Source organism: Sesamum indicum, linkage group LG6 (assembly GCF_000512975.1).
Source record: "Sesamum indicum cultivar Zhongzhi No. 13 linkage group LG6, S_indicum_v1.0, whole genome shotgun sequence".
Lineage (NCBI taxonomy): Eukaryota > Viridiplantae > Streptophyta > Magnoliopsida > Lamiales > Pedaliaceae > Sesamum > Sesamum indicum.
In genome coordinates this window covers 6,610,306-6,622,007 of record NC_026150.1, presented here as the reverse complement: position 1 = coordinate 6,622,007, position 11,702 = coordinate 6,610,306, and the positions used below count along the sequence as shown (strand labels likewise).

Sequence of the window (11,702 nt, the reverse complement as noted above, 5' to 3'; positions counted from 1 at the left end):
GAGTGTATGTGGGTATAAGGTGGTTGATGGATCGGATTCGTGCGTAATTACGTGATAAGGTGTTCAATTCAGTTAACCGAATCGAATCGAAGTGAAAGTTTAATTAATTATATTTTTAATACGCTATTTTCGAAATCTAAATGTTTGATTTGGTTCGACAAAACTCAAACTTATTTCGATTCAATTTTATACTGAATTAATTGAAAATCATAACAAAAAATATAGATAATGTGAATTTATTTATTATTGTTATAAACTTAGAGAAATTCTAAGTTTATTGGCCTATCACTCTTAATAGAATATAAAGTAAAATAATATATGTATTCTCCAACAAACTTTCTTATTCTCTCCAAAAACTATTTACAAATGAAATACATGGTGGTATTTATAGACCACCAAAAATGTGGTTACAAAATACACCATAAATCATTATAATTACAAATCATAATGGGGGATACAAAAGGGTATAACATAATGGGTATTAAAAAAAGGATATGAAGAGGTGTATGCATTCATATATACATATTATATATAATAATTATTAAATTATTAATAATTATAATAATTAAGTATGTATTAACTATAAAGTTATTATTTTTTAGTATAAATACATATAATTAAGATATTTAATATTTATATATTATGTTTTTATTATATTTATATATATTCATACTATAATATATTAATATACACATTCTTTTAAAAATTTGATATTTTGTTCGATTCTGCTAATCGGCATAAAAAATCAAAATCGAACAGAATAACTAAAATTTTAAAAAAAAAATAATCATAAACCGCATCGAATTTTCAGCATGGTATTGGATAAAAAATAAATTTTTGATTCGATCGATTAACTGAAAATTCCACACTCCTAGATATTTGTAATAGCTTCTGCTTTCTTTTTCGGGGAAACCTATAAAGAATAGTTGAATAATTAGTTATAGTGAAAGTTTGGAGTTGTTTAAAACAAAAATGAAAAATTTTGAACTCGGACAGCTTGGGGGGAAGTTAATATGACCAATAAGTTGCAAATATTGGTAGAAAGAAGTTTATATCTTATGATTTAAGTAAGTTTAATTTAACCAATTTAAAAGCATAAGTCGTAAATTAAGAAGACTATTTTTAATTTTATTTTTAGCAAAGCAATGATAAATATTTAAATTAAACTATTGCAAACACCGCTTTAATAAGTTAAACAAAGCCGAATGTGACAAGACAGAAGTCGTAACATATGTCAATTATTCATAACCTTTAGGTTCCGTTTGGTTCGATGAGAGCGAATGGAAAGTGAATAGGAAAGAAGGAAGGAAAACAATAATATTTTTTCTTTAAATTATTTGGAGTGATCAAAATGGAAGTAACTCTACGGCGTTTTTCCTTATTTGGTACAACAAAAATAAGTTGAGAAAGACTAATTTTAGTAATTTTATCAATTAACTATTTATCTTAATTTTGTATTAAAAATAAACAAGTTAAGACTAAAATAATTTTTTAAATTATTAAAAAACTTATAAATTAAAGGAAAAATTATTTTTTTAATCCTTTAAATATACCCCATATTATTTAGTCCGATAACTATGTCCTTTTCTTTATAAGTCCTTTAAGTTTCAAAATTGATAAAATTTAGTTCGATTTAGGATTTTAAATGTAACTATTTAGGCCAACTTTCGAATTTTAGCTGAAAATTGTATGCATGTCACTTTCTTACTTAGGGGTCCAGCCATTTGTCCACATGTATAGCCACAAGTACCGTTACATAAGCCTAAAGACTAAGTTATTATAAATAATATTAAATACTTCTTATATTATTTATTAATTTAAAAAAGTAAATTATTTTCTTAACTTTTTAATATGTTTTTTTACCTGTTTTTAAAATTTAATTTTTTTAATTATTTTAATTAAATTAATTAAAACTTAAATAATTTTAGTTTTTCTAAATTATTGGGCGCGGCTTAAAGGGCAACTGCGACACCTCTGGTGTCACAAAAGAGGGTGCGCCCTCCATCCTCACCATTTCTAGGTGGGCGATGGCGCGGAGGGTGTGGCAACCCTTGGGCGACCTCCATCGTAATGCGTATGGAGACCTTCACCCTTGACCTTTAGGTGACACGGTTGCCTCCACCTTTGGTGGCGCTATCGCCCCCCTCTGGTGGCAGTAGGGGGAGTTGGGAGGAGGGTAGAGGCCTACTGGAAAGGGGGGAGGGTCGTGGATGGGGATTGGGGAGGTGGTTGTTTTTATTTTTAAAATTATTATTATACATATAATATAATTATATCCGATATGTCTTCCGACTCATGTATAGAATCACGTAGGATTAAAAAATTATTAAAAAATATCCAGTTGGCATGATATGTCATTGTTTCAATCAAAAATCAAAATTTTTTACCATTTGAGTACTAAATTTTATCAATTTTAAAATTTAAAGAACTTAATGAATGAAAAACATAATTACAGAACTAAATTAATATTGGATATAGGTACACCGTAAATACACCTATATAAGTAGTATTTAGATAATATAATAGATATTATTATAATGAAGAAAATATAGCCGGCATAGTTGTTCGAATTCTTATCTTTTTAAAAGGCTTGAATATAGCAGTGGTGCACGATCTTTTTTATAAGCAACTATTGTACTGAGCTTACGAGATAGGCACTATATACTTTGAGGAATGGCAATTGAATGAAGGCAGAGAACAATTTCAAAGAGAAATCCCATCTTCTCCTTCTAATTTTGAAACTCTTTTCTAGCTCGAATAGGAAAAATCGATAATCTTAATTTTATATCGGAATAGATTTAAACCCAAAACCTCGCTTGTATTAAAAAGAGGTGATGTGGATGGAATTAAACGGTTGATGACAAATACTCTTTTATCACATTGACATGTGTATCACATTAAATGATTACATTAATAAAATGTGTGTACATGTTTATATCTTTTAATTATCGAACTAATGTAACAATAATATAATTTTTTTTAAAAAAAATGATACAGTACAATCTGATAAAATTTTATTTGTCATTCTATGAAAAAATCGTTACAGTCTACGGATGATCATGATTTAAAAGTTATGGTAAAATAATACTATTAATTATGATTAAATAAAATTAAAGGAAAAATTTAAATTTTTACAACGATTAATTTATATTCGCCGTGGTTTTTAGTCATAGTCAAATTATTTGTCATGGCTTAGCCATGACTAATATTTTAGCTGCACTTGTAGAAACAACGGTTAATGGCCGTTGCAAAGCCGTGGCGGATTTGTATTTGTCGTGATTTTCTTATTCTGACTATAGTAATTAACCGTAGCGAAAAATTATATTTTTTTCGAGTAAGATCTTACAATCACGAGGTTGTGAGTTTTCTACGTACTAATATTGGTGGTATTGTCTACTTTTCATAACAACGTCTTATCTCTTTGTTTACTTTAAATTTATTCATTAATTTAAATTTTTCGATGTATTGAATTTGTATTTTAATTTAAACGCAATAGATGATCTAACAATGAATCTTATTAATATATATATAGATATATATATATATATAGTGGAAGAATGACTCTAAAAGAATGAATAAGTATTAAAAAAAACAAAGGAAAATTGCATAAATCAAATTGAATCCCTTTATTCATCATTGGTATGTATATATGTTAATTGTTATAGTTGTTGATCCTTTTGCTGGGGCCGGAAGGCGGGATTGGGCCTTTCGGCAGCATGCTCATCGGCAGAGGGGCATATGCTGCTCCAAGCTTCCTATTTCCATGGCGAAACTCATTCTTCATCTTTTCATCGGCAGTACCAATGCTCGACGATGATGAATTACTGTAGTTTTTTCCTCCTGAAAACACGACTCTGCTTAATCTAGCACGATACAATGTCGCATCATGCAAAGGCGGGGTTCGGAATTCGGTAGATCCAAGTTGAAAGACGATGAGAGTAAAGAAGAGGGTTGTGAAGAAGAGACCGAGGAAGTTAGGGTTGGCCATGAAATTGTGTGTGGAAACTGAAAATGGGTTTTGTTTAACGTCTCAAGTATTATTTTTATATATACATGTCAGGTGTATAAAATATACAGTATTTATATATTTTATGAGTATTGTGTATACATGAGATATAATATGAAATGCGTATAATGGTTTTATAGAGGAGATTCAAACAATGTTTTATTGCGTCTTACATTATATTTATATATACATGTTATATGTTGAAACGAAAAAAATATCACATATGTACATATAGTTTTGTACGGAGAAAAATGCAAGTAATTTCTGTGATATTGAAAATGAGCAAATTACCTTCCAAGATAAAAAAAAAATAGCAATTTGGTATCCTATGTTTTGTATAAAATACAATAATTTTTACGCCTTTGTATTTTTTAAAATAAAATAATTTACCTCCCTACCTCCTTAGATAAGGAGATAAATCACTTTGTTTTAAGGGATAATTACTTTTACACCACTTGATCTGTGGCCTGTTTGTACAAACTACCCCTATCTTTTAAATAATTACACATACACCTACGAAAATATCATTATCACTTATATAAACTACCCCTTACTTTTTCAAAATTTGACAACACATATCCTCCAAAAATGTTAGCATCATTACACAAATTGTCCTTATTTTTTGGCTATCATGGATAGTTTTAATAATTATACAAAATACAGGAATGATCTGCGTAAATAGAGCATAGGTCAAGAAATGTAAATGTAATTATTCCTTATTTTAAAAAGCACATAGAACAAATTATTTTTTCTTATTACAAAAAAAAACTATTTATTTATAATGTCACAAAGAATAAATACATTAAACCCATTTTATATGTAAAGTATAACATGAAAATTTAACAAGAAAACTATAATAAAATAATTTTGATTAAGTTGTGAATGATTAACCTATTTGTGTATATAATTGAGATTGAGGGGGAGAGGTTGGCAAAGAAAGAACTGTGCGCTCAAAAAGTCCACGCCCCGCAACCACTATTACTCATGAGGAAGAGGTCGGTGCGTAATGGCTTTGAATTTTATTACCTTTGTTTGGCTGATTTCGGGTGATTTTGATGTTTGGATCCCCAATTCAAATTGCATATTGTCAACCACATTCTATTTCAGTTCTCTCCACTATGCAAAAGGCTTATGTTCGGATTGAATTTTCTATTTTAAATTTTATTTTATTTTTTATTTTATTTGATTTTCATGTGTTATGTATTTAAAGGTGATAATATGTATTTTATATATATAAAAAAAAGATTATATACATTCAGCCATCATATTAGTGTATGTCCCGTGGAAGAGGAAAAGGCTAATACAAATTTGGTGTGAATCTCAAATTGAATATCTTTTATTCAAATTTTTTGTCTTGTGATGTCATTTAATATATACGTGATGCCCACGAGCAAGGCACCTCAGCCTATCTAGCCACGAGCCCGACTAACTAATCAACAGGGAGGTTAGATCCACAGGCTTACCTCCCACTTCATTGAACTGATATATACAAGAAACAAGCTCATTCTAGCCAGATGCATCTTCTTATAGTTGGACGAACACGCAATATAGAATTTCAAATAATAAAACTGACCCTACACATACATTTACTTATGTAGAATTCTCTGATTATTTTTTACTGTTCCCAGTAGAACTCTATGATTTTTTATTATAGTTCCCAATAGAACTCTATGATTTTTTTATTAAACTGCCTATATTTATGCTAGATCAATCAAATTATGACATTGTAACAACAACAAATGCTACTTAAATTGGAAATAGTAAATACCCTTCCACCACAAATCATGGCTGATATTTTCTGATGATGAGTGTATAATTGTTCGACATTTCGTGTCAAATTAGCACATTCCCAACAACATTTTCATGTTATCTACAGTGGATGCCTCTGAGAGTCTTTATTTGTATAAATGTATGGTTAATATTCACTCATTCAACTACAAATTTCTCCCATGAATGTGGCATTGCGGTGATAGTGAAAAGGGAGTCTACAAATAATGCCAACGAGGTGAACATATCACATGTTTATTGCAACTACGCAACAGTAACCTGATATTTCATTATCAAAGAAAATCACGAAGATTATAACGTCCGTAAAATCAGTTGGAACTTAGCCAAACTGCCCGTGAAAAAATCATAGAGTTCTTCAGATCATTGTCTTTTCTAACTGGCTAAAATTATTTCAGAAATTCTAATTCACAAATCCTAATTTTTACTTCATCTTCCCAATTAATAGCTTCACAAAACTCGATCTTAAGGCTAAAACAATTAAACTTGTGCAAATAATGGAGAATTTTGAAAGATTTAACTAAAAATTGCAAGCGCTAACCTGTATGTCGTCGTCTTCCCCTCTTCTCCCAACTTCGGCATCTCAAGAAAGAAAATCAAGCATTCACCCTTTTTTTATTTTTTAACTGCGATAATAAGTAATAAGGGCATAACGGGGACTTAAGCAAAAAATTAACTCCGTTAGATGGCAGAGATAGAATTGGGCAAGTGAGAAACATTTATAATTATAGAGGTTTTTTTTTGCATATAAAAATAACACGGGGAGTTTTTTGTCGAGTTTCATAACACAGGGGGTTTTATGCAATTTTTCCTTTAAAAAAAAGATATTATAATTTATTAAGTTGTTGATTAAATTTATTTTTATATAGAGATTAAATGTATAAATAAAAGTATCATAATTTATTATTATTCAAAATAAAATGTATGATATTGATTAATAATTATAATATATGGTCAATTTTGAGTATAAAATTGATAAAATATTGAATATGAAATTAAATATATAAAAATTCTATAAATAAAAATAAAAAAAAATAAAAAAAGCTCGACAGCCGGCTTGCGAGCTGATGAACAGAAAGAATTGAGCTTGAGTCGAGCCAGCCCAAATTTTTCGAGCTCAAATCGAGCTTAAAATCAAACCGACTCGACTCATATGACAGCTTTAATCTCCACGAAACTTATTTCGTTTATTTATTTATTTATGGAGACGAGATGAAAAACAGAAGCAATGATAGGCTAATTATTGATGGTTAGTGATGATTTAATAAATAGTGAACATGGTTTGGTCTGAAGAGCGACAGAGAGAGAGACAGACAGCATAAAATGGGATAGACGGCTGTCCTCATGCCTCATTACAGCTGTTTGGTAGGACAAGAGAAGTAGTGGAGTATAATAATATTACTCATTTAAATAATTTATAAAATAATCAAAAATAAAGATTCAAAAAATGTTTAATAAAAAAATAAAAATAAAGTGTTTGGTTTTGTTGTTTTTTTTAATCAAAAAAGTATTTATATTTTGAATGGTTTTGAATAATAATAAAATGTTCCTCAAATAATCTTTCATTTTTTCAGAGTACTTTTGAAACATATAAATTATTAAAAGTTTATTTGGTTCAGTTGGAAAAACGAATATATACAAAAACAAAATAAAAGTAAAAATATATATTTTATTTTTTTTATTATTCGATAAATTTTTATATTTGATTAGGAATAATAAATGGAGAAAAAGTAAAAATGCCTTGTTTTATTTTGTTTTTAAATGTCAATTTCCAAATCCATACTGTTTTTTTTTTTTTTTTATAAATTCAAATCTATACTATTTCAAATCGTCATATCTTTGGTTAGACTTTCTTTTTGGAATTTGACTCTAAATTCTAGAAACTTCATTCTATCACATCATTTTATTACAAATTTGTATTAAATATATATCACGTCCTTTCCATATAACAAATTAGGGATAATTATATTTTTCTTTCAAAAAATTTTGATGTAATTATATATATATACTCTTTGTAGTTTAAAAAATTACATCTAGTAATTTTGAGGTTTGTTTTTGTTTAATAAATAACCCGTCACTAGTTAACATTCATGAAATATAATGTTATTAACAAAAATATAGGGATAAAAACTCATATTTACTCCTGATTGACTTACTACTGATCTGTTGCAGGTCAAATAAATATTTTTATGATCAAATTATACTTATATATTTCAACACATTAATGCATGTAAGGAGGTATGTGTTCATCGTTACAAGGATAGTTTAGTGAGAAAAAATTTATTTAACATGCAATAAGTCAATCAAGAGTATATTTAAATTTTCATTTAGTTTTAGTTTAGTAAATATTAACTATCAGTCGGACCTATTCGTTAGACCAAAGCAAACTCCCGAAGTACTAGATGTAATTTTCTAAACCACAAGAAATTTACACGTAATACCACCAAACATCGAAGAATGAGAGTATAATCATCTCAAAAATTTGTCGTAGAACATCCTAATACAAATGCATTTTCATTCTATCATAAAAACACTCCTATATTCTCATTCTTCATACAAATCCTCGTACAAGAACAAAAACTTACACGAAGGTAATGATATTTGATCATTGAGAATAAAGACAAAACCAAACAAGGCCTAATAACTAGTAGCAGAACACAACGTTTTGAACCCATTGACAGACAGCCCCATTTAAACTACCTCAAACAAACCCTAATTGAACTGCCCGCAGACATAAAGCCATGTTTGGGAAGAAGATGGACATGAAATCAACTCCAACTGTAAGAACCCTAAACAGTTTCAAACAATCTTCGCCGAGACAGGAAGCCATGTTTAGCTTCAAATCACTCCAATGCGGTAAATAAACGCATGATACTGAATCAAACTAATCCTTATAAGCCATCGTCGGCTGTAAGAACAGCGAACGACACAAAATAATGCAGTTTGCTTCTTTTCAAGCCCGTGCACATAAGAATTTTTCTATTAGCACCCAACGTCGAGTTCTGGGAGAACAATACAACAAAACATATCCGTCCCTGAACCGGATGTAGGGTTAAATTCATACTGCATTCAGTGCTCTGTGAATTGGATGCATGACTGGTAGCTACATATCCCTCAGCTAACGACCTACCTAGCGTATTCAATATCAAGTGTCCCATCTACAAGACCAAATGCAGATGTCTTACAAGGTAGATGCAGACATTCGGTTGGCAGACAAAGAAACATTACGAACGAACCGAGCAAGAAAATGTACACGAAAACACGAAATGGCAACTGCATTCGAATCAACAAAAGGTAAAAAATCCACACCGGTGAACCATTGTCCGAAGTGATTATCCACTCCTCTCAACGTCGTCTGCGTCACAATGCACATATACAATCCGGGCTGATGTTCTGAAAATCCCGGGCCTGTAATCTTATTTCCCTATTCCTACATTCTAGGATTATTACAACCTATGCGTATCTTATTAACATTTTAAAGATAGGAATTAATAGTATTATACACACAAACATATATTGTAATGATCATGGGGGAAAGATTTTTGCTTTCAACAATCAACATGAAACAGAGTAAGAAGACGAGGATACCCCAGAACTGGAATCCTGGAGACTGGAAACCTGCAGCTGAGGTTGATGCAGAATTGCAGGCCTAATTTTGTCCTTCCACAACTCGGAGAAGTCTTTGGTGTCGCCTGCTTTCCTTTTCACCTCCACCACCACCAACCTTTCTGTCAGCCGGTAAACCTCCAATGCGACTGCGAAATTACCATTCTGGCCCTCCAGTTCCACCCCGCATTCCTTCGTCCTCCTCAGCTGCAATCCGCCGTTCTCCGCCTTCACCACTTCCTCCACCTTCTCAATAACTCTCACCGGCGACTCCTCCGCCGTCAGCCGGTCCACATCCTCCACCGCTTTGAACTTTTCGTCGAGCAGCCCGGAGAGGTCCAGCCCGCGAGAGAAGGAAATGATGTCAAACGCGTTCAGATCCTGCAGTTTTTTCTCTTCTTCCTTCAGAATATCGCCGAGATCTTCGTTTTCTCGAGATATGATCTCTCGGTAGCCCTTTCTGAACCAGGCGTCGCGCTTAATTTCATCAATAGTGATTCTGGTTTCCGGGTTTGTGTCCAGGAGCCGGGTCAGAAACCGCTTCAGATCCGGCGACATCCACTTGGGACACCGGAACTCGCCTTTGTAGATCTTCTTATACATATTCATCAGATTCGGGTCGTTGAAGGGCAAATACCCAGCTGTGAGCACGAACAGGACGACGCCGCACGACCACACGTCGATCTTCGAGCCGTCATAGCCTTTCTTAGCGAGAATCTCCGGCGCCACGTAAGCCGGAGTGCCGCAAAGCGTGTGCAAAAGCCCGTCAGCCCGGACCTGATCCGTCAACGCGCTGAGCCCGAAATCGGAGACCTTCAGATCCCCACTTTCGTCCAGCAAAAGATTTTCCGGCTTCAGATCCCGGTGGTAGACGCCGCGGAGATGGCAGTAACTCACGGCAGAAATGAGCTGCTGGAAGTACTTCCGGCCCAGATCTTCGCTAAACCGGCCTTTGGCCACTTTAGCAAACAATTCCCCACCTTTGACAAACTCCAAAATGAAATAGATCTTCCTCTTGGTGGCAAGAACTTCGAAAAGCCTGACGATATGAGGGTGGCTCAGGCGACTCATAATAGAGATCTCGCGCTTGATATTCGCCATGAGATTCGCGTTGTTGTTGAGCCTGCTCTTGTTAATGACCTTAACAGCGACGCTCTGGCCGGTGGCGACGTTTCTAGCGTGATACACTTTCGCAAACGCGCCGCAGCCCAGAAGTTTTCCAATCTCGTACTTGTTAAACAAAGCATTCTCCGGCGAGAGGACCATGGCCGACGCGGAAGCGGCCGGCGGCGGAGAGGGGCGGTGGGAACTCGACGCCTCTTCCATCTCCAACATCGGCGGACGATCCAGAGACCCACAAACAAGCAAGAATTAGACAAGAAAAACAAAAAGAAATGGTCGGAGAAAGGATTGAAATTTAGCTAAAGGTTCTGCAGCCAATAATAGTAATTACGTACGAGTAATTGTTTGTTTTTATTTTGGGTTATTTGTGGGGAGTGGTTGAGATTTAAAGAAAATTCAAGAATTTAGAACTATTATTGGGGTTGAACGAAGATTCCTGAAAATGGGTTGTCCAATTTTATACTGCTGTTGTCTGTATTATGATTACTGCTCGTCATGTTGAAAATAAACGCGTCAACTTCAAAATACATTTGTTTTTTCGATGAAATCGCTTATAATTATATTATAAATTTCTATGTTAGTTTTTTTATTAATATTAGATATATATAATTAATTAATAATTAATATTAAATTAATTTATTATTCATATATTGGTGGACTCAGCTCATGATTAAGAATTATGCCACTTAAATTAGATTTCAAAACTATCCATTATTTTTATTTCACTATTCAAATTTAGAAGAGGGATAGTAAAAAATATTATTGCTAAATTAGTGAAAATTTCTAATGAGAACTTTATTATTATTTTGAAAAAGAATCGGATAATTTTTATGAGGTTTAATTTTATTTTTTTATTTTGTAATTACTATCTTACTATTCAATTATTTGATAATGATTTATAATATTATCGATATTTATATGAAATTTAATATCGACAACGAGGTTGTTCTAATAAGCAATGTCATTTTTCTTTTCGATTTTTTTAGAGATAGTAACAGTGCAAGTCTTGGATGGGTTTGCAAAAATCAAGACCCGCCCTGTCAAAAAAATTTTTAACTTGTACTTGAATTTGCCCCAGACTCACGATCCGTGGGATTAGGCCCGATAGATACGATTAATATTTTTAAAATATTAAGATAAATATATTTCTTTTAAAATAATACCATCATAATTTTATAACTAT

The 11,702-nt window shown here is 32.2% G+C and overlaps 1 protein-coding gene across 1 annotated transcript; it reads right to left on the bottom strand.

The window, feature by feature from the left end:
* Nucleotides 8,781–10,944, bottom strand: LOC105163906 (CBL-interacting serine/threonine-protein kinase 11). The gene has a single exon (XM_011082432.2). It carries the CDS (start codon nt 10,730–10,732, stop codon nt 9,347–9,349), a length of 1,386 nt encoding a protein of 461 aa, XP_011080734.1. The 5' UTR covers nt 10,733–10,944; the 3' UTR covers nt 8,781–9,346.